This window comes from Capra hircus, chromosome 19 (genome assembly GCF_001704415.2).
Source record: "Capra hircus breed San Clemente chromosome 19, ASM170441v1, whole genome shotgun sequence".
Classification (NCBI taxonomy): Eukaryota; Metazoa; Chordata; class Mammalia; order Artiodactyla; family Bovidae; genus Capra; species Capra hircus.
Window position 1 is genome coordinate 44,416,498 of NC_030826.1, and position 22,548 is coordinate 44,439,045.

At 56.8% G+C, this 22,548-nt stretch overlaps 1 protein-coding gene across 3 annotated transcripts; it reads right to left on the reverse strand.

Annotated features, from left to right (window-relative positions):
• PLCD3 (phospholipase C delta 3) lies at window positions 1,758–22,504 on the reverse strand. Of its 3 annotated transcripts, XM_018065262.1 has the most exons (16): window positions 22,235–22,300; window positions 21,740–21,881; window positions 10,501–10,662; window positions 10,175–10,403; window positions 9,694–9,823; window positions 8,619–8,847; window positions 7,932–8,133; window positions 7,621–7,765; window positions 6,661–6,813; window positions 5,264–5,407; window positions 4,980–5,130; window positions 4,098–4,214; window positions 3,141–3,307; window positions 2,857–2,992; window positions 2,595–2,744; window positions 1,758–2,393 (listed from the first exon to the last, which is right to left on the reverse strand). In XM_018065262.1, the coding sequence occupies exons 3-16, from the start codon at window positions 10,631–10,633 to the stop codon at window positions 2,308–2,310; spliced, it is 2,172 nt and encodes a 723-aa protein (XP_017920751.1). In that variant the 5' UTR covers window positions 10,634–10,662; window positions 21,740–21,881; window positions 22,235–22,300; the 3' UTR covers window positions 1,758–2,307. The 3 variants fall into 3 exon arrangements, with proteins under 3 accessions (XP_017920751.1, XP_017920750.1, XP_017920748.1); XM_018065261.1 differs by having other exon boundaries at window positions 21,740–22,319; XM_018065259.1 differs by lacking the exon at window positions 21,740–21,881 and having other exon boundaries at window positions 1,771–2,393; window positions 22,235–22,504.

The window sequence follows — 22,548 nt, forward strand, 5'->3', positions numbered from 1 at the left end:
CCCTGCCCTTTGTGGGGCAGGAGCCAGGTGGTCCTTTCGAGCCACCTGGAGTGTTTTAATTATTATTTTCTTGACACACAGCATGTGGGATCTTAGTTTCCAGCCTAGGGATCGAACCCGAACCCCTGCATTGGAAACGCAGAGTCCTAACCACTGTACCGCCAAGGAAGTCCCCTCCTGGGGTACTTAACACTGCAAGCCATCAGGTCCCACTGAACCCAGAAAATTTCCCAGGAAGGGTCTGTGGAACCATGTCTGAACTCCTCCCCACCCCGACCCCTGTTCTCTTCCTGTGGACCTTTTCATCAATGTCCCCCCACCATGGCTGGTGCCTCCAAGCCCCTTTCCAGGGAACCTGGGCCCTGAGCAGCAGCCTGAGAGGTCCTGCCCCTGGGATCATCCCTGAAGCCTTTCCCTGACCCTCCCAGACCTACAGTTTATGTCTCTCCCCACCTGGGACCAGCTCACTCCAGGCTTTCAGGGCTGGGAGGGAAAAAAAAAATCATAGCCCTGCCGGTGGTCTCCGCCCAGCGGTCTTCAGAATTACCAGCTGTGTTTCTTCTTTGCCTTCACCTCCCATAATCAGTTCCTGTCATCTTTGTTGCCTTAAAGACTCTTCCCAGCTTTGGGGCTCTTCTAGCCAGAAACCCTTCCTCTTGCTGCATCAAACCAGAGATGAGAGGCAGGATGGGGGACTCAGTCTGGTGGCCAGGGTTCACCTGACATAGGACCCCTGGCCCAGACCCCGACCAGACCTGGCCCTGTGGGGGCAGGACAACGCTTAGTTGCTCTCCATACCCTCACACGGGCCCTGGGGCCTCACCCTGCCCGCTCCGTGGGGCTGCAGAGTGGCCGCCCGGCTCTTCTGACAGCCCTGAGACTGTGCATCCAGACTACCTGGCCCATTCCTTCATGGTTCCTGGGTGGGGGGTGGGCATCTGGGTCCCTTCAGAGTCTAGCTGTCTTCTTTCAGATGCATAGATTCATCAGAACCAAATGCCCTGCTCAGTGTAAACAGAGCAGGGTGAGGCCATCACTTTCTGCATCAGGTCCTGGGATGGCAGGAAGGTGGAGACAGCCCAGCCCTGGGTTCTATGGGGCAGCTTCCAGCGGCAGCCCAGCCCCAGGCTACCCTCCGGGGAACAGGCACCAAGCTCTGTGCTTGTTCAGTGTTGTTGCTCCTGCTGCTTCAAGGAACCCCAGATGCCAGGGCTCCACGCTTAATCCCAGAAAGTCACTCTGATGGATTTCCTCCAGATTCTGTCGTCTGCAGTCTGGGCACGCTCTCCCAGCATCTCTAGAGGCACCTGAGCAGCCCCCTGCTTCCCAGGCCTTTGTCCAAAAAAGGCTGCTTGGCTGGTGGAAGGAGAGTCCCAGGTCTCTGGGATTCGTCTACTTAAGAGACAGGGGCCCGGAACCCAGCTGAGCCTGGAAAGGGGGGGACTCTGTCTGAAGTCCTTCAGAGTCCTGTCCCCACCCCCTTTAAAGCTACATTTTCACCCTGGCAGAAGCCCCCCTTGCCATTCCAGATCCCCGGTGTATTTCTCGGGGGGTGGTCTTGTGAACCACTGTCCTCACAGTCTTGTGATGCTGGCAGCAGCTCTGAACCAAGAGAGGTCAGGGCTATTTTGAGCTGTGGCAGCCCCTCCAGCGCCCTGTCCATCTTAGACAAATGGCCCAGATGTGGGAAGAGGCCCAGGGGACACTCCCTCTGCCCCGGCCCTCCCCGAGGCCTGTGGATGTGGCCTCAGCGGCACTCAGCGGGTAGCAGTGGTAAAATAAACTAGCTGCTTTATTTTGTTTTACTGACCTCTCCAGGGCTCTTCTAAGACAAGTTAGAAACCGACTCCTAGGTCTCCCCAGAGCTGAGCCTTCTTCTCCCTCCTTGCTTTAACAGGGGAAGGGAGCTCAGGTTCAAGAGCTGGAAAGGGAAGGAGGACCTTAGCGGGTGGGTAATGCCGGGGGAGGGGGCGGTGTGGGGGGTGGCTGGACTCCTTGTGGGAAGGAGGCTGGGATGGCCCTGATGGGGAGCAGAGAGTGGTCGAGGGCTCACGAGTCCCGCTCCCTATGTCTCCTGGCAGCACCAGGCCTGGCTCTTCATAAGCCACGACAACCAGGTGGGCTGAGGCCATCTCACAGCCCGGAGCAAGGAGCCTGTTCTTCAGGAGGGGTGCAGGCAGCCCCCAGCACCCAGTTGAGACAGAGCCTGGCAGTCTCAGCAGGAGGCTGGAGGGGCTGGTCCTCCATCACCCCCTCCACTCCGGAGGGCATGGGACGCAGACTGGCACCTGCAGAACCCAAGGTGGCTCAGCCCCGGATGCAGATGTGGACAAAGAGAGTGGCCGGTGACAGTGAGGCTCCGTCCTTGGAAAGCAGGTGGATGTGGCGGTACCCTGCGGGGAGGGTAGGTAGCCCTGTATCAGCTTCTCTGTCCAGCGGCCCGCATGGCCAGGCATGTAGGGTGCAGACCGCATCCCACCCCCAGGGTGGCCTGGCTCAGGGCAGGCTCTCGGAGGAAATGGGCGGCCCCAGTGAACAGGGTCTTGGAGGCCCAGAACCCCCATCCCTTGCCACCCCCACCAACCCCCACCAACCTTGCTTCAGACTGCTGAGAGGCAGCGTGAACTGGCCCACGAAGTCATTGGGGGAGGTGGCGTCATAATCCTCTACCACAAACCGGACCAACGCCAGCTCCGGAACCCGCAACTGGAACTGCAGGGTCTGCCCCCAGCGGGGGTTGAAGCCTAGGGCACAGGCCTGGCAGTCAAGAGCCCGCAGGGCCAGCCCCAACCAGCACCTCCCTCCGCTCTCTGTGGCCCGCCTCCTACTCCCCCCGACAGCAGGGCCCCCACGCACCGTTGTTGAGCACATAGTTGGTCTCCTTGCGAGCACAGTCCGCGGGCACCCCGTGGATCTCAATGCGCACCAGCGGGTCCACAATGGAATTGGGCTTCTCGGCGTTCAGCTTGGGCAGCTGCTGCGCCGTCAGCACCTGTGCGGGGAGAAGGGGGGGCGGTGCTGCAGCCCGGCCTGAGGCGCTCACACCACCCTCCTGGGCCCTCCCCAGGCCTCCGTTGTCCTCGGGCTGGTGCCACCCCCAAAGAGGGGACCCCGGGCAGGGCAGGGCCCAAGCCTCTGACCTGGATGGTGAGAGTCGTTCTGGGGGGCCCAGGACACTCAGGATCAAAGGTTGTGTTGGGCGACCGCAGACAGACAGGTTTCAGGATGTAGCCGCACTGCCCGTTGACAAGGAAGCGCCCGGCATTGAGGTCCATCTCGTAACCCGGTGTCTGGAAGTTCAGGGCCACTGTGGACACAGCAGGGGCAAGGCAGGGCCTCTTAGTGGCCCTCTCCTCACTGCCCAGTCTCAGGGGCTCACTGCCCTCCCCGCAGACAGACTTTGTATGGAAAGGACTTGGTTCTCTCCAGAGAGGGTCCCCCTGCCTGGGTGGGCGTACCATCCCACCCCCACCATGGCTTGGGGGCATCATGGCAGCCAGGGACCCAGCCCCACTATCACCTGTACTTCATGGCTGGAATCCCTCAAGGCCAGAGAGAGGCTTCCCTAGCTTCCGCAAGGGGCACACCCCTCTCCTTTGGCGAGGCTCAGTGTCCTCCAGAGCCCCCTCTTGTCAGTGTGGCCTTAGTGGGGACTGCCTCTGTGTGTGTATGTGTGTGTGTATGTTAGAGGCACAAGGGAGTGTCCAACTCTTCGCGACCCTATGGATGGCAGCCTTCCAGGTTCCTCTGTCCATGGGATTCTCCAGGCAAGAAGACTGGAATGGGTTGCCATTTCCTTTTCCGGGGGGATCTTCCCAGCCCAGGGATGGAAACTGCTACGCCGCCCGGGAAGCCCTTTTAATTTCTACCTTCATAAAAAAATTGAGATTTTACACTGGCAAGAACCAACAACCCTGATTTGTGTTTCCCCACCGACCTTGTTGACAAGTCTTTTAATAATTGTTATGACTGAGACTCATGTTTCTGACTTATGGAAAGCTGTGTTGCCCCATCACCGCTGGGGCCTCCACGGCTCCCAGAGACGCACCCCCACAAAGTGGCCCCTGCCCACCCCCTCTTCTGCTGCCCCCACTCACCCAGCTGACAGCCGGAGTTCCACATCTCCTGGGGGCTGTAGTTGGCCGAGTTCATCCGCAGCCCCAGCGGGTAGACACGGGTCAGGTGGCGGGCATTGTGCCTGACGAAGCTGTTCCCTGGGGGAGAGGTGGGGTGGGACTGTGGTGGCTGCTGGGGTATCACTCGCTCACTGGCTGCCAGAGTCTGTCAGCCACCTTCCCCCCTACCTCAAGAGACCAGCTGGGAACAGGCAGAACGCCCATCGCCGGCTCCTGCTTCCCCCTTTCCTCACTCTCTGATGAGGGGGCAGGGGGTCCTCATGAGGAGGCTCCTGAAGTCCAGAGAGGCACAGGGACCCCCTCCCGCAGCCTGGCACTGCATCCCTCCCGGAGTCCCCACATTCCTGGCTCCGTGGGTGGAGCCCCTGGCCCCAGGCTGCAATCTTTTATTGCTCAACCCACAAACACTCCTCCAGCCCCGCCTCGGGTTCCAGGAACCCTTCCGTGTATGTCACACCTCCAGGCCTTGGGACAACCTGCTTCTCCAGTCTGGAAGTCCCCTCCCCCTCTTCATCTGGCTGCTTCCTCCCCCTGCTGCAGGACTCCCCCAGCCTCTGTCAGACCCAGTGGATCCCCCCCGCACCGCAGTTATCCGTCTGTATCTGGCCCCGGACTAGGCTGTGAGCCCGTGAAGGCAGACAGCAGTCCCCCTTGCCCCAGTGCCCTCTTCTTGCATGTATACCTGGCCCGGTGCTGGGCACTCATTCCCTAAGCCCCTCTCTTCACTGCCCTCAAAGCCCTTTCACTCTCCTTTCCAGATCAACGTCAGCATCTCCCACCCACCCGGAGTCCGCTGGTCCCCACCTCCCTCCTGCCTCAGATGCCCCACATCCTGGCTCCCACCTGCCTCTCGGATGAGCTTCTTGGCCTTGCGCTCGCTGAGGGAGCTGACCTGGCAGGGCTGGGGCGGGACCGGCGGGGGGCGCAGCGTCTGCAGGCGGGCAGCGCAGCAGTACACAGCCAGGGCCGACAGCTCCGGGGAGATTTGCTTGGCCTGGGAGACAAGCCTCAGCAGGGGTCTGCCCCCCACCCATTGGCTCCAGCCCCCTGGTCCTCCCACCTCCCTTCTCTCGGCCACCTGTCCCCACGCTCCACAGTGCCTGCCCAGCCCGGGCTGGCCCACTCACCCGCCGCCTCTGCTCTACGGCCCCCACTTCCTCCTCTTCCTCTTCCTCTTCATCCTCCTCCTCCCGCTCTGATAGGATGCGACCGTTCTCACTCCGGGTGGCTGGCAGCTTCTTCCCCTTCACCAAGACCCGGCCTTTCAGCCTCTGTAGACCCAGCATGGAAGAATGAAGCTCTCCTGCCCCTGCATCATTCCGTGTGTCAGTCTATCATTCAGACACCACCGTGTGAGGGGCTGGCTTGGGGTGGTGAGCAGGGAAAGAGACACACATGAGTGATGTTTCTAACAGGAAAACACCTAGGAGGGCGCCTACGGGGCTATCCGAGGGATCTGGCTACCGAGGTGCCTCCAAGCCCCAGAACACTGCAAGGCAGCCAATACAATGAATAAGGCAGCTCGGGGATGAAAGAGAAGGCGCTGTCTTCAGGAAAGATCTCGCATGAAAGAGATGCAGGTAGAACACGTGTTCACAGGATCCTCTTTGTCTACCACTTGAAAGAGAAGATCACTGTCCACAGGTATATGGGTATATAGACACATGGAAAATTCTGGAAGAATATACAAGACACCATTGAAGGTAACCACTTCTTCAGAAATAGGACAAGGGGAGCAACAGTGGAGGAAAATCCATTTTTCATTGTGTATGCTCTATTTTTTCTTTTACCATATGTATGTTTTTTTTCATACTAATAAAAAAAGCCAAATCACACACAAAGGTGAACCCAGATTCCCTGTGTAATTTGGGACTGGGAGTAGGAGGAGAGTTTTCTCCAAGAACCCCAAAAGGATAAATGTCCTGAAGAGGCAGATAAAATGCTCTGGGGTTTGGGAGAGAGGAAGATGGACCACTTCTGGCCGGAGCGCTGAGGAAGTTGCTAAGGCCACAGGAAGAGGCCCTTTACTGAGCTAGACTCCAAGCAGGTGGCGCTTGGCGAGCACAGGCAGCTGGGACGGGGGCTCCAGGTGGAGGAGACAGTGTCAAACAAGGCAACGGCCAAGCCCGCAAGGGCTCTGTGGGCAGGAGGCTGGGTGGGGAGGTCAGGCCAGGCCATGGAGGGCCTTGCATGCCAGGGGCAAGGGTGGGAGGCGTCTAGCCAAAATGGAAGGTAGACAAGTGACAAGACCACCGGGTGGCGGATGTCAGATGAACGGCGACACAGGAGAAGGTTAAGGCAGAAAGTCCTCTCCTGGCGGTCCAGTGGTTAAGACTCCACACTTCCACTGCAGGGGGCGTGGGTTCAATCCCTGGTCTGGGAACTAAGAACCCACATGCCGCAAAAGGCGGCCAAAAAAACCCCCAGAAGGTTAAGACAGAGGAGAGGGGTCCTGAACAAAGGTGGATGGTCAACCTTGGAGCCAGACCCTCCCCCGCCCAGGCTGGGGGTCTGAGAGCCTTACCTCTGGGGATGGCAGCTCCTCAGGATTCTGGGGGTCCAGTGTCTGTGTCACCAGCATGTCCCCCAGGATGGTGTGCAGGTGGCGGGCCATGGCAGCCTGCTGCTCCAGCCCGCAGTGGTTCTCAAGGGATAGGATGACGGGGTACGGGGACACCTGTGAGGGGGAGGGGCAGCAGCTCAGAGACACTCACCCCTCCCCTACCAGGACCCCTGCTACACCCAGCCCCCCACCCCCTTCAGGACAGGCAGGCAGAAGTCTGGAGAACCCACTCTGGGGGAGGCTGAGAGGGTGGGTGTGGGACACACCGGGGTCAGTGTGTCCATGGAGGGGCAGAGGTCAGATCCGGGGCCCCGGGGAAGGGGGTGGACTGTCTGGGGAGCAGAGAGCAGGTGCAGGAATGTTTCTTTTAATAAATGCTCTTTATATGTTAATGACACTGACCATGCCGTTTAGGTTGCACATTTTTCGTCCCAGCCCATTATTTGTTGATGGAAAGATTCCTATAGCTTGACACATGTGGCAATTTTATGCAGGTGCAACATTGAGCTTCTCTGTTATGATTTCCTCATTGTGAGTCATGATTAAAATGTCCTTCCCTACCCACATGGTTTTCTTCTGGAAATTTTATGATTTTCATACAATTACTAAACATAAGGGTAGGAGAAGGGAGCCTCTCGTCCAGCGTTATTCCACCCCACTGGCCAGCTGTCCCAGCAGCACTTGGTGAAAGTGAGTCTCTGGGCAGGGGTTTCTTTTGGTTTTTGTCTTGGCCACACTGCACAGCATGCAGGATCTTAGTTTCCCCGCCAGGAATTGAATTCATGCCCCCTGAAGTGGAAGCGTGGAGTCCTAACCACTGGACCGCCAGGGAAGTCCCAGGCGGTTCTTTTGGAGGGACCAAGATCAGCTGGGGTTGCCGGCAAGGCTCTGGGGCTGAGTGTGGGGGGTCCCGGGGCTCACCGTGAAGGCGTGCTCTCGCACTGCCTGGATCACGTCTCGGAAGAGGATCTTGGAGGTGAAGGTGTGGCCGTGATAGATGACCGGCTCACCTCCTGGCCCCTCCCAGCAGTCCAGCTCCACACAGCGGCATCCCTGGGCAAAGGCCCTGCGGACAGACGGATGGACAGACAAAGTATCTTGTGGGTGGCGCAGAGCAGGGCAATGGGCAGGCCTCCTCGGCCCCAGGAAGCCCACAGTGGGAGTTGAGCCCCTTGTCGCCCCCAAACCGGCTCCCAGACCTGTTCAACCCCACCACCCTTGCACTGTGGTACCTGACGTAGGCCTCAGTGCTGCTGGGTCCCCCGATCTGAGAATCGGTCAGGTAGGTGTTGTGCGAGGAGGAGATGAAGTAGTGGGCGAGGGGCTGGTCCATGTCCTGGAACACGCGTGTGTGGGCCGAGTCCAGGGCAGCCCCCTCAGGGGACAACAGGTACATCATGAAGCCATCCAGTGTCATCAGCTCATGCTGCTTGGCTGCAGAAAACGGGCAGAAGAGAGCATCAGGCTATGCAGGGACCCCTGTGTCTGGCCCCCAAAATCTCAAAGCTCACTCAGCTTAGTAATAATGAGCACTTGTCTACTGACTGGACTCTACATAAGTTATGCCGGTGGTTTTTTTTTTTTTTTTGCGCCATGCCACACTGCTTCTGGGATCTCAGTTTCCTGACCAGGGATTGAACCCCGGTCCCACTGCAGTGAAACCCCAGAATCTTAACCACTAGACCACCAGGGGACTCCTGAGTTACGCCATTTAATTTCAACTCAACCCTGTGAGGAAGATACATTACTATGCCAATTTACAGAGACGGCAGCTGAGTCTCAAAGAGGCGAGGTGAGCTGCCCAAGATGGTGCCCACAGTCAAGAACAGCAGAGCCCACTTAGCTGGGGACCCAGACCTGTCAGACGCCAAGCCCCGGGCTGCGTTGGCCCCAACCCCATCTGTCAGACCCTTCTTCACCTGTCTCATTGAGCTCATAGGTGTGGATGAGCTGCTGGGCGTGGGCCAGCGTGGCCTTGGGCTCTCCCTGGTCCTCCAGGAACTCCAGCAGCTCAGGGGCGCTCAGCACGCGGTCCTCTCCCGAGTACCGATGGAAGATCTCCTCCAACTCAGGGCGTTTCAGCAGCCGCCGCAGAAATTCCTCAATCTCAGGCCCCTCCAGCCGCTCATTTTTGGAGTGGTCACACTCCTAGAGGGCAGGAGGGAGAGGCTCAGAAGAAGACAACACCCTGAACGAGCCAGGTGCTCTCACACCCATGCTCTGTACACACCCCCGTCATCCACCACGGCTGGGACAGGAGGTGATGTCTCCTATTTCACAGGTGGAAAAACTGAGAGCTGGCAAGGCCGCAGGTCTCACTCAGACTCACACAGCTGTTAGATCGCAGGGCTGGGGTTCTAAAGACGGTTTCTTGGGTTCAGGGCTTATCCCTCTGCCTACCCCAAGAATCAAGATGGGGGAGGAGAAACTGTGAGCTTCAGGCAGGGTTGAGCCTCTGTGCCGGCACCCCCGCTCTTGTGCGTATGCCGTACTGTTCTCACATGCTCACACCAAGGTCAATGAGCAACACGCAGCTGAGAATGCACATGGTCCAGTGCACGTGGCGCGTCCGTCCAGGAGTACAAGTGCCGTGGCCCTGCTGTCCCTCAGGGTCACACAGTCCACATGCTCCAACTGGGCCACGGATGGAGAGCGCACCCCCATGGGCCCCTCCCACACATAGGGTGTACACAGTCACGTGTGGAGGTGCCACACATGCCACAATGGAGGGGGTGTGCTCACGCGTGTGCCCATGAGCCCGAGGTCCTCACTACCTGGGCTCTGCCTGAGGGTGAGGAAGGAGCTCTGGGCCCAGGCTCCCAACCTGGCTCAGTGGCTTCCCTGGGTGAAAGGGTAGACTAAGGCCCACATGCAGCCTTTCTGCAGAAAGAAGCCACTCTCCACAAAAGCCTGGGGTGTGGGTGGGGCGGGGGAAGGGAACTGAGGACTCCCGTGGCTGGGGGAGCAGAGGTCAGAGTGGCGGCAGGTGCCCACCTTGAAGAGGCGGTAGGCATACATGTCATTCATGTCCACGTTGACCATGCGGAGCAGGCTCTTGATTTCCTTGAAGCTCATCTTACTGTCCTGGTTGGAGTCTGCCCGGTGCAGATAGGAGTGGATCCAGGTGTGGGTGCTCAGGAAATACCCGCAAGAGGCTGGGCCCCGCCCCCAGCTGACAGGTAATTGACAGATAGGCCATCTCCCCCGACTACACACACACTCAACCCCTCCCGCCTGGGGGCTCCCAGTTTGGAAACTGTGCGTTCCTCTCAGCCTGTGAACTGCCTGAGTTCCGTAGGAGCGCATCCTTTGTGGGACCCGGGCTCCCCAGGGGATGCCTGGCCGCCACTCTCAGTTCTGAAGACCAAATCTCAGGGCCCCTAAGAGTGGAGCCACGCCTCTCCTGGGGCTGGGAGTCCTCCCGGCATGGGGCTGGCCCCTCCATGCCCGCCTGCCACACTCCCCGGGAGGATATTGGTCAAGGCGCTCGCGTTGGCTCATGGCATCGAGGCGCGCGCGCAGCTTGGCCAGACCACGCACCCAGCGCTGCGCCTCCTCGGCCGTGGGCGCCACCAGGTCCAAGTTCTTGCGGCGCCCCTTAAAGGCGATGGTGAGGCAGCGCGCCGGCTCGAAGGCGCCCCCGAAGTGCCGCAGGCCCTCGGACTGGTGGCCCTCGCGGATGGCCTCGATGTGCTGGACGAAGACTGCGGAGAGGAACGGGCCGTGCGCGGCCGGGTCAGGGCAACGGGGCCAGGCCGCCGCTGTCCCCAGCCCGTCCATGCCCTCCCTGGTCCCGCTCACAGATGTGCTGCGAAGGCGCACGCGGGATGCGCCGCTGGAACCACACGCTCAGGCCGTCCTCCTGCAGCCGGTACAGCCGCTCCTTCTGCCAGGTCGGCGAGCGGATCTTGCAGAAGCGGGAGCCCCGAAGCATGGCCCGCACATCCTCATCCTCCGACAGGCCTGCGGGGACAGGAGGCCAGGGGCTCCCTGGAGTTCTAACCCGCTCAGCAGCAGCGAGAAGCAGGCCCCAAGTCTGGGCGGACTTCCGCAAGCGGCTCTTCCTCTCCAGGTAACAGGTCGTAGAACCCGCTTTGGCTCTAGGCTTTTTGGCCCCAAGGCCTGTGCTCGCTGTGTCCAACCCAGGATCCCCTGGAAGGGGTGCCAGTAACAGGCTGGCCCTCCTCCCAAGCCTCCCCTGGAGGCCTCAGAACAGAGCTATTGCTCTAGACACTGCCTGGGCCTCCAGCCTGTTAAAGGTCACCTTTTCTGCCACTGCCCTCCAGGCTTCAAGCCTAGAATCTGCTATCAAGAGCCTTTTCCCTTGAGACAAAACTCTGACCATCAATAGGGTGGTTTTTGTTCGGTTGCTCAATCGTGTCCAACTCTTTGTGACCCCGTCCTTCACCATCTCCTGGAATTTGCTCACACTCATTCCATCCAACGATCATCAAGAGGGTAGTCTCACTATTCAACCTAAGTCTTTCTTATTGCAACCCAAGCTCCTCACCTCTGCTTTCTCAAGGACAAGGAGGTCACTCTGGCTCCAGGGTCTCAGACCAAGCAGGCCAGGCCCAGCCCTTCTTTGGCCAGCCTAGGGCTGACCTCCAGATGCCCTGGTGAGGCCCAGCAGAAAGCATGATCTCCTGTGACACTGGGTGTCCCTCTTGTCCAGACACTGTTATAACCCCATGTGCTCTCCGGTCCCAGCGTCCCTCTTCCTTAATACAACAAAATGCTTATAAGGCACCTACTACATGCCAGACCCCACTCATGTATTAACACACGGGAAAACAAGTGCAGAGATGCTTCGGGAACTTGCCAGAATTCCATGGCTGGGGAGTGGTGGAAACAGGCTTTAAACCCTGGAGGTCAGGCTCCAGCATCTTCGTCCTTGGCCAGCACACTGACCCCTCTGCTTCTTCTTCTATCCTCTTTACCCCTCCCTGCAACCACCCTGGGCCTGGGGACCTAGGACAGAGTGGGATTCGGGGAGTCAAATCCCAGCTCTGTCATTTCTGTCACTTACACAGCCATGGTGGCACTACCCTGTGACTGCTCTAAGCTTCCAGGTCTCCATTCATAAAGTGGCAACCACAATAGTAGCTGCTGCAAAATCCAAAATTCAGTCAAGCTGCTGACTGCTCTGTGGGGCCACACCCTTTGCTAGGATGTGTCTCAGCAGGGGTCAAAAATAAAAGTTTGTGAGCCAGGGGACAATAGAATGGGTGGGAACCAGTCAAACTGTAGGGTCCACGCCCTTTGGAAAGGACAGGGCCGGCCAGCGGTGGATGTGGGCCCAGAGATTCCAGAGAACTGGAATCTGAATTTGTATGTGATGCCTCCAAATTTTTCAGTGTTGGCAATTAAATCAAATTGAAATAAAAATCCCCAAACACCACTGTGTGTGCCAAAGGAAACAGGACAGTGGGCCTCTCTTCCTCCTTTTATTTCAACAGGCTCCCAGCACTGGGCTTGGCTTTAGGCTTTGTGCCCCATCCCTCAAGGACCCTGCTTGCCTGATTGCAAACTCTGACCTGAGGAATCAAGTCTAAATCCCTGCGACTGCCTCTCCCTGACTCTGGGAGCCTTTGTAGGATCCTTCTCCATCTCTTCTTCACATCAGAGTCCTTCAAGGACCAGCTCAGATACCACTCCTCCAGGAAGCTTTCTCCGATCTATCCTCAAATGGGAGTTCCCCTTCCCTGACCACCAACGACACTTTTTACTTTACTTAAATCACCCCACCTACATTGTAATTTCAGGGGATTTTTAATAAACTGAAGCACTGGGATGTCCTCACCCCAGGGCTTGTCCCAGACCCAGGCTTGCAGTCAGTGTTTTCTGAAAGGTGAGGCAGATGGAGAGACAGCTGGGGGACTAAGTGCATTCTAGTCCCAGCCTTGAGCCATCTGTCCTGGCTTCTGAGCAGCAGCCTTGTGGGTCAGGGTTTCTCAGCCCTGGCTGTGCGTCAGAATCACCTGGAGAGGTTGCGAAACCCATGATCCAGAGATTCTCGTTCAACAGGTGCAGGTTGGGGATTGGATATCGGTATATTGGGTATCTGTCCTACCTTGTGGGACTTTCCTCATGGTCCAGTGGTTAAGAATCCATTGCCAATGCAGGGGACACAAGTTCGAGCCCTGGTCTGGGAAGATTCCACATGCTGCGGGGCAACTAAGTCCGCACGCTCAACTACTGAGCCCATGTGCTGCAACCACTGAAGCCCCTGCTCTACAACAAGAGAAGCCACCGCAGTGTGAAGCCCACTAACCGCAATGAAGAGTAGCCCTTACTTGCAGCAACTAGAGACAGTCGCAGCAACAAAGACCCAGGGCAGCCGGGGAAAAAAAAGAGTCTACTTTGTGACTTTGAGAGAGACTGATCGAGAATCACGGACTCAGAGGCAGGAGGAGAAACCTGCCATCCTTGAGAGGTTATGGGGACTTCCCTGGTGGTCCAGTGGCTAAGAATCCGCCTTGCAATGCAGGGGGCTCAGGTTCGATCCCTGTTTGGGGAACTAAGATCCCACATGCTGTGGAGCCTGTGCACTCTGGAGCAGCTAAGTGCAACTTCGAAGCCCTTGTGCTGCAACTAGAGAGTCTGTGTGTGGCCAGGAGAGATCAGGATGAGGCAACAATATTCCCCCATGCCATTGCTAAGACCGGATGCAGCTGAATAAATATATAAAAAATAAATAAATAAAATGGGCTATGGTCCCCCTTGGGGCCAATCTGTGACCCTAATGGCTCCAAGGGGTCTCTCTTTAAAATAAAGGACAGAAGAGAGGCCCATTGTCCTTGGGACTGTGGCCTTCTGGAAGGGTCAATGGCCACTCCGTGCCATGGAACCCTCTTGCTTCCACACAAAGAGCTAGAACATGGCGTATGCCAGGCCAAGAGACTCACCAGACCCTCAGCCCCCTATCCTCATATCTGGGCAACCTCTGCATTCTCTCTTCCTGAGGGTGGGGGGCAGGGAAGTCAGGGGGCCCTGTAGTGCCACCGGGCTGAGCCCACCCCTTCTCAACCTTCTCAGCTGTGGGAAAGGGGACTTCTCATTTCCATGACAACTAAACTCTGTAGCTGGAGCCACCTCCCCTGACCCGGCCAGCCCTGTGATGCCAAGCCCAGAGCTGGGGGGTGGGGAGGAGGGGAGCGGGTGAATGACTAAGGCCGGAAATGGAGGTGAGTCACCATCACCGAGGGCCTGTTTTGTCCAGAGTTTTCTGTGAACAGGACATGGAGAAAGGCAGCCTGAGCTCCTGACTGGCCCCCTAGGGGGACAGATTCCCATGTTGACGGGGGCCCTGCTCCTGGCTCTCACCCCAGCTCCCCAAGGGCCTGTGTTGGGAAGGGGTGACATTCCATTCTGCCCGCCCTACCAGCAAGGGCCCCCAGATCACACTGCGCCTTGGACCACACTGTCCTCCGCCCACACTGCCAGTGGAAAAGCTTCACAGAATGAGGGTGAAGTGCCAGGCTGGGCCGGGTACTGAGCACCTGGATGGCTGTCTCTATTTCTCCACTGCTTGAGCTTCTGAACCCTGGGATAGTGAGAGGTATGGGGTGTCAGACAAGGGGGGCAGAGGGAAGGGGGTGAGGTCAGGAGGAGGGTCCAAGCTCTGGGCAATGATCCTGGGAGCGGCCTGGCCCTCTGCCTAGCTGCCCAGCAAACATCTTCTCAGTCCTGCCAGACCCAAACCCACAGATGTTTCCTGGACGAGCAGGTTCACTAGGAGCCTACCTCCTGCAGTTTCCGTGGGTTATTTATCCATTTCTGCCTATCTATCCATTTCTGGAGGGGTGACCCTGGTCACCTCGACTGGGCAGGCTGGGGAACAATCATGAAATAACAGTAGTAAAAATGAGGACAATCAGTAGCCAAAAGGTGGAAACAACCCAAGCGTCTATCAGCAGATAAACGGATAAGTGAAATGCGGTCTATCTGTTCGGTGGGATATTACTCAGCCGTATAAAGAGTGACGTCTGATCTCTGCAAAGTACAACATGGATGAACTTTGACAACATTATGCTAAGTGAAATAAGCCAGACCCAGAAGGACAAACATCCGATTCCATTTACATGAGGTGCCTAGAACAGTCAAATCCACAGAAACATTTTATATCATTATACCTCAGTTTAAAAAATCCAGAGACAGAAAGTAAATTAGAGGTCACCAGGGATTTTGGAAAGGGACAAACAGGGAATTATGGCCCAATGGTCACAGAGCTTCTATTTAGGGTGATGGGAAAGTTTCGGAAATAGCACAACATTGCCGATGTAATTAATGCCACTCAATTATCTGCTTCAAAACGGTTTACATGGCCAATTTTATGTTATGTATATTTTAGAACGATTTTTAGAAATAAAGGGACTTCCCTGGTGGTCCAGTGGTTAGAATTCTGTGCTCCCAATGCAGGGGGCGCGAGTTCGATACCTAGTGGGGAAACTAAGATCTCACATGCCACATGGCACAGTCAGAAATAATGATAATAATGATGTAATATGCCAGGAGGGGCTTCCCAGGTGGCTCAGTGTGTAAAGAACCTACTTGCAATGCAGGAGATGCAGGTTCAGTCCCTGGGTAGAGAAGATCCCCAGGAGGAGGGCACAGAAACCCACTCACATTTTCTCATCTGGAGAACCCCATGGACAGAGGAGCCTGGCGGGCTATAGTCCATGGGATCGCAAAGAGTCAGACACGACTGAAGCGACTGAGCATGCGTGCCAGAAACCACCGTACACTTTAAATGGCTGAATTCTCAATAAAGCTGTTAAAGAGGCAGCTACTGAATTTGTTCAGGGCTGCAGGGTTGATAAGTGGTGGAGCTGGAGTGTGTTGAGAATTGGGGAGGGAGCTCACCCAAAGACTCCATGGGGCTGAACCCTAATCCACCTGGGGCCTGTCCACAGGGAGCTTGAAATAAATGATAAAGAAGGAAACTGAGGCAGCGCCTGGGAAGGAAGATGGGTAGTTTGCTCCATCCCTGCTCCTGAGTCTCACGGCCTCCAGCTGGTTCTGTCCCCCGCTCAGCCCACTGTCATCGGCTTGGGCCCAGACACTCTCCCTGAGCTGAACGTTCACCTCTGCCCCGAGAGGGACCAGAAGGTGGTGGGAAACGGGCAGCCCCACAGTTTCCCAGTGACCACCTTCTCCCTGGGCAATTCAAGCTGTGTACGGTCGGGGGGCCAGAGGGGTTCTGTGGCCAAGGCTAGGAGTGGTGCAGGAATTTGCCTCAGAGACAGAGTTGGAAGAGGCTGTGGGAGGCCAAGTTCATCTCTGGCCCTTAAATCCCACTGTTCTGGACTACCCTGGTGGCTCAGTGGAAAAGAATCCGCCTGCCAATGCAGGAGACACAGGTTCAATCCCTGATCTGGGAAGATCCCACACGCAGCGGAGCAACTAAGCCCCGGTGCCACAAAACTACTGAGCCTGTGCTCTCGAGCCCGCGAGCTGCAACTAGTGAGCCCACAGGCCCTAGAGCCTGTGCTCCGAAACAAGAGAGGGCACCGCAATGAGAAGCCTGTGCACGGCAACTAGAGAGTAGCCCCTTCTTGTCGCACCTAGAGAAAGCCCTCGCACAGCAACGAAGACCCAGCACAGCCAAAAACAAATACATAAAATAGATATATATATACATTTTGTTTAATGTTAAAAAAAATTCCACCCTTCTCATAGATGGGCCACTGATGGTCAGAGAGGACGAGACATGTCTGCTGAAGGGTGTGGGTGGCCCAAGGCAGGGGTGGATGTAAGGACTGTGGAGGGGGCAGGGGTGGGAGGTGCTGTCTGGTCATGGGGTGCATATGCAGAGGCCAGGGTGTGTAAGGACTGAAGGTGTGTGTAGGGTGGTGTATGCATATATGGTGTGTGTACCTGTGTGTCTGTGGGGGGCGGTCGGTGGGTAGGAGGAAGGTGATATGCTTGGTATGGAAACTAGGCAGTGTGCCTGTGTGTGTGTGTGTGTGTGTGTGTGTGTGTGTGTGCCAGTACACACTCAGAAAGGGCACCCAGGACTCTAGCAGGAATGTGAGACATGCAGGCAAGAGCGACAGACAGCCGCCAGCTTCATGCCAACAGGGGCAGGGAGGAGAGCAGCTTTTCCTGGTGACTGAGGCCATGAGGCTCTGGGAGGGGACAGGCAATGGTGAGGAGTTCCCACCCAAATCCCCGAGCCAACAGGCAGCCCCACACCTTGGGTACCAAGCGAGTCCCCCTCACCCAGGCTGGCTGCCACACCCAAGGCTAGAACTCAGTGGAGCTCAGCGCCAGAATCCATAATGTTCCCCGAAACATCAACAAAGTCAGGGAAGGGTGGCGGCGCTCCCCTGCTCCAGGCAGACGCAGGGCCATGAAGGTGGCATCACCTTTCTCGGAGGGGCCAGACCAGGGGTGAAGGCTGTCTGGGGGCTGAGATGGGGCTCCCCAGAGCTGAACAAGAAGAGGTGAGGGGGCCACAATGCAGGAGAGAGCCAGCCCCGAGGCCCTGCCTGGCACAGCCCAGCCCTGCCCACCACCCAGGCCAGGCATCTGCCTGGACCAGGGGCTTCTCGGAAGACCCCCCCAGCAGCTGCCAACCTCCCCCCGGGAGCCCCACTCACCCTGCAGGACCTGTTCTGGGCAGACCGGGGGGAGAGCATGCTTGCCCTGTGGCATTTGGTGGTGTGTACAGACTGGAGAGGGAAGCGAGCAGCTTCTGCCCACTCAGTGCTCTGCTCCGGGGGATTAGGCGTGGGGGTGGGGCTCTGGGGTGGCAGGACTGCCAGGCAAAACTCGGTATGCCCAGTTAAATGGGGGTTTCAGATAACAACAAATAATAATTTAGTATCAGTATGTCCCAAATTATGTGTGGTTTATCTGAAAAGTGCATTTAACTCGGCATCCTGTATTTTGGGGGGCAGCCCTATGAGGACACTCCCTGGAGGTTGGCAGAGCCAATATGGGGGAGGGGTGTAGCAGGTCCCTCCCCACCAGGCTTAAATCACTCATCCATTCATTGTGTTAAGAGCTTGGACTCTGGGCCGACTTCCTGGGTTCAAATCCTCAAATCCTCTCTTAGCTATAGATACTTCTGAGATTTGAATCCTGGGCTAAGTTACTGAACCTCTCTAAATCTCAGATTCCTCACTTCAAAAATGAGGTTAGGGATTTCCCCAGTGGTCCAGTGGCTAAGACTTTGTGCTTGCAATGCAGGGAGTGCAGGTTCGATCCCTGGTCAGGGAACTAGACTCCACATGGCACCACTAAGAGATCTCACGGCAGAACTAAAGATCCTGCATCCGCAGCCGAGACCTGGTGCAAATAAATGAACATTTTAAAATAAGATGAAGCTAATGGTTCCACCTACTTCATAGGTTGTGACATTAAATGAGCTAGTATGTGAAATGCACTAGCACAGTGTTACAAAGGTGTTAACTGTATGTATATGTATGTGTTAGCCGCTCAGTTGTGTCTGACTCTGTGACCCCATGGACTGTAGCCCACCAGGCTCCTCTGTCCATAAAATTCTCCAGGCAAGAATTCCCTGAATTCTTTCCCCAGGGGATCTTCCCAACCCAGGGATCAAACCTGGGTCTCCTGTATTACAAGTAGATTCTTTACCATCTGAGCCACCAGAGGAACCCAGGCAATAAAGAGCCATCATTCAATGATGGCTTTGGCCACAGACAGGCACTGCTGACGCTTAAGCCGTATGGCCTTGGGTGGGTGACTTCTCCCCCTCCACCTCGAGCCTCTCATCTGTCACATGGGGACAGCTCAGCACCTTCCCTGCGGATGAAGAGGATTAAACAGGATCGGGGCTGCTATGTGCTCAGCACTGCGCTGTGCTTCCGGCTCCTCTTCGGCTCAATTCTTCCCTGGCTTCCTAGGAACAGTTTGGGCCAGCAGCCTAGCCTAGGGGCAGGGGGCTGGAGCAGGCTGGACCCTGTGCTCCGCAAATGACTCCCACTCAATATGGGGGCTGCCTCCCTCCCCCTTCATCTTAGTTTCCCCCAGTGTGGCCCTCCCAGCCCTTTCTTTTCCTTGAGCCCCTCTGAGACTTTGACTCTGAGCCACTCCCTGCCCTGGCCTCTTGACCTGATTTGAAAGAAAATCTGTTCTGTTGGACTAAGGGGCGGGGCTTCCCTGGTGGGTCAGTTGATACAGAATCTACTGCAGTCAAGAGACCGCCTACGACGCTGAGACCCAGGTTTTATCCCTAGGTCATGAAGATCCCCTGGAGAAGAAAATGGCAAACCACTCCAATATTCCTGCCCTTGGAAATTCCATGGACAGAGGCTCCTGATGGGCTACAGTCCATGGTGTCACAAGAGTCGGACACAACTGAGAGACTCAACTGGCACCAAGGGGTGTGACAGAGGCAGTGACCAAGCGCGGCCCTGAGGATCATTCTGGGAGAGGCAGCAGCCACAGGGCTCGCATCGAAAGCTACGTGGGTGGTAGACACAGGCCTTGGCCTTGTGGGCCTGAGCAGCTGGGCCCCAGGACACCTGAGTTTCGCCTCCACCCTGTTCCTGGACTCAGTGAGGCCTGGGGAAGGGGCATTCCCCATGGAGTCGACATTCTTATCTCAGAAGGCAGTCGCTCAACAGGATGGTGCAGCAGCCAAGGGGAGGGAGGGTGCCCAGGTGACAGTCTGACGCCCAGATAGTTCCCAACAGTGTCACCGTCACAGGGTGCCCGGGACTCCTGTGCAGCCTTACTCAGCCACAGGTGCTGAGTCTTGGGCTTAGCACTAATTGCTTGTCTACAAGTGTTTCCTAGACTGTCCTCTCCCCCAGGGCTAGGTATTCTCCATCTCTGAAGCCCCAGCCCTGGCACAACACCCTGGCACCCGGATGTGAAGTCACTCAGTCGTGTCCAACTCTTTGCGACCTCATGGACTATAGCCTTCCAGGCTCCTCCATCCATGGGATTTCCCAGGTCAGAATACCGGAGTGGGTTGCCATGTCCTTCTCCAGGGGATCTCCCCAACCCAGGGATTGAACCTGGGTCTCCCACATTGCAAGCAGACTCCTTATGATCTGAGCCATGGGGCTTGGCAAATGTGTGTGGAATGAGGAGACAGGCAGGTGGGCAGGATTGTCACCCCGACCCTCCCATGGCAAATGTAACCCTCAGGGGCGGCTGACTCCTGGGGCTGCTTCTCTGGCCTGACGCAAGCCCTTTGTTGTCTCCGCAGCACCTCAGTTCCCCATGGGGATCATTCTCTCCACCACTGCCCTGTAAACCAGAGGATGATACCGCCACCTATGAGAGACATCTCCCAGATCCCGCCGACAGCAGAGTCCAGCTCAGTCCACCTCCCTGTAGTCCTGGAATCCGTTCTGGTTCCACAGCTCACATCTGAGCCTCCCCACCACCACTCTGCCCAACCTACCCCTCAGTCTCCCTTCAGTGGGGCTCCCTGTTTTACCCCTGTGTTCATCCAACCCACCCTTACCCTACATAGTTCCTGCTCTCCTCTTGTCTAAGACCTTTCCTGAGCTCCTGACACCCTCCAGGGGCCTCGAGGATCCAGCCTCTCCCTGCGTCTCCCCTTTGGCCTCACTCCAGTCTCCCTCCAGTTTCGGGGCGCAGTCAGGGCTCCCCAGCCTCATGCTCTAGCCTTCAGAGCCTTGTTTCTTGGTTTCATTGTGACACCCTTGCTGGCGCTTCAGCTCTCTAAGAGCCAGGGCTACGTCTGTCTTGTTTCTTGCTGAACCCCTAGGGCAGAGCATACTATGCTGCTGCTGCTGCTAAGTCGCTTCAGTTGTGTCCGACTCTGTGCGACCCCATAGACGGCAGCCCACCAGGCTCCCCCGTCCCTGGGATTCTCCAGGCAAGAACACCGGAGTGGGTTGCCATTTCCTTCTCCAATGCAGGAAAGTGAAAAATGAAAGTGAAGTTGCTCAGTCGTGTCCGACCCTTCGCAACCCCATGGACTGCAGCCTACCAGGCTCCTCCGTCCATGGGATTTTCCAGGCAAGAGTACTGGAGTGGGGTTGCCATCGCCTTCTCCGAGAGCATGCTATAGGCACTCAATAAATGTTGGTTGAACGGATGTGCGATTGATAAAGCATAGGGCAGAGAGCATGTCTTCTGTGTTTATAAGGAGAGTGCCAGTCACAGTGATCAGAACACAGCGCTCAACAAATTCAGGTCAAAAGAAAGGAGGTAGAAATAAGAACAAAAACAATGGAGGACAGAGAAAAGTAAGACCAGAAGGACTGCCCCAGTGGTCCAGTGGCTAAGAGTCCGCACTTCCAGTGCAGGGGCCGTGGGTTCAACCCCTGGTCTGGGAACTAGATCTTACATGCCCTGCGGCTGTAAGAGAAGGCAAGACTGGCAAGAGAGACCTCTGCATTTTACCCCAAGATTCACACAGGCAACCCTGTGCTTCTGTTCCCTCAGTCCCACCTCTAGCCTCTCCATCATTAACTATTCTACTGACCACAGTCCTCCTACACCACTTCAGTTTTACAGTACTTTGCATTGTATAAAATACTCTCACAGGGACGTCCGTGGTGGTCCAGTGGTGAGATTCTGTAAGACTCTGGCCTCAGTGCAGGGGCCAGGGTTTGATCTCTGGTCAGAGAACTAGATCCCACGTGCCACAACTAAAGAGCTTGCGTGCCACGAATTAAGGCTTGGTGTTGCCAAATAAATAATAAGATAAGAAAATAAATACTAAAAGATTACTTTCACACACACGCCCCCTCATTCAAGCCCTCAACCCCCACTCAGTCCCACTTTGCCCAGATTCTGAGAGGCTGCCAGGGGCAGTGCAGGGTTACACGCCAGCCTTTGCCCTCTACTAGCTCTACGGTCATGGGCAAATTCCTTACTTTTTCTTCCTCATCTGTGAAATGGGGATTATACCACCTACCTCTCAGGAAGGTGAAGAAGATTGATGGGCACCACATCCCTAACCACTCAGTGCTGGCCTGCGTCTAGGAGATGCTTGATAAACCACAAATGCATTCCGTTCCCCCATGACTTCCTCAAATCTAAGAAGGCAACTTGGGCTTTCTGACCCAAAGGTCAGTGTTCTCACCAGTTAGACCAGTCCTTCCAGGGCTGTGCGGCTGCTCTAATCCCAGTGGGGACTGTAGGGTTGCAAGGTCGGCATGAGATGCCAGCCTCTTCCACAACTCTCATGCCCTAAGAGGCCCAAGAATCCAGGATGCTCGAAGACCCTAGAAGGCACAGGGTTTCCGGGAGGGGGTGACGGGCATCCTAAGCCTGTCTCTCCCTTTCTACTCTTCCAACCTTCTCGGACTCCAGTCCGCAGCCCTCGTCCAAACTCCCACTCTATACTCCCAGAAGTTGTCCTGGAAGCCTCGCTCAGACCCGGGACCTCGGGTGACCCCAGGTGTGACACTCCACCCTGCCCCACTCTGGAACGGCGCTGGCCTTCCATCCCTCGCTAAACTCCCCACATCCCTACTGGGAAACCCACGAAGGGCTTGCCGTAACACCCCGATCTTCCCAAGATGCACCCCCGGGGCGCATCCGCGCCCACCCGCAGCCACCCCGGCCGCTCACTGACCCATCTTCTTCAGCGCCCGGAGCCCGGGCCTCTTGATGTTGCCTTCCTGGGATGCGGGCGGGGACAGGAGCCCTACGGGCGTTGCGACCTGGGCCGGGACCAGGGGCTCCTCGGGCTGCCGCCGGCGGTTCCTCCAGCTACCGCACAGCATGGTCGGGGGGCCGGGGCCGGGCCCGGCCTCGGGCCTGGGGTCAGCGCGCGCGGTGCGGAGCGGAGAAACTTAGCGGCGCCGGGAGCGAGTCTGGAGGAGGAGGTGTCGGGAGGAGGGAGAAAGGGAGGGACGAGGGTCAAGGAAGGAGGGACCTGGAGCCAGA

Excerpts from the sequence above, each read along its gene's own strand:
- PLCD3 (XM_018065259.1), bottom strand. The coding sequence starts at position 22,385 with ATGCTGTGCGGTAGCTGGAGGAACCGCCGGCGGCAGCCCGAGGAGCCC. Across the intron at positions 9,824-10,174 it reads CAACGCGAGCGCCTTGACCA|CTGGATCCACTCCTATCTGC; the intron begins ATATCCTCCCGG and ends GAGCACCCACAC. Across the intron at positions 6,814-7,620 it reads TGCGAGAGCACGCCTTCACG|GTGTCCCCGTACCCCGTCAT; the intron begins GTGAGCCCCGGG and ends TCCCCCTCACAG.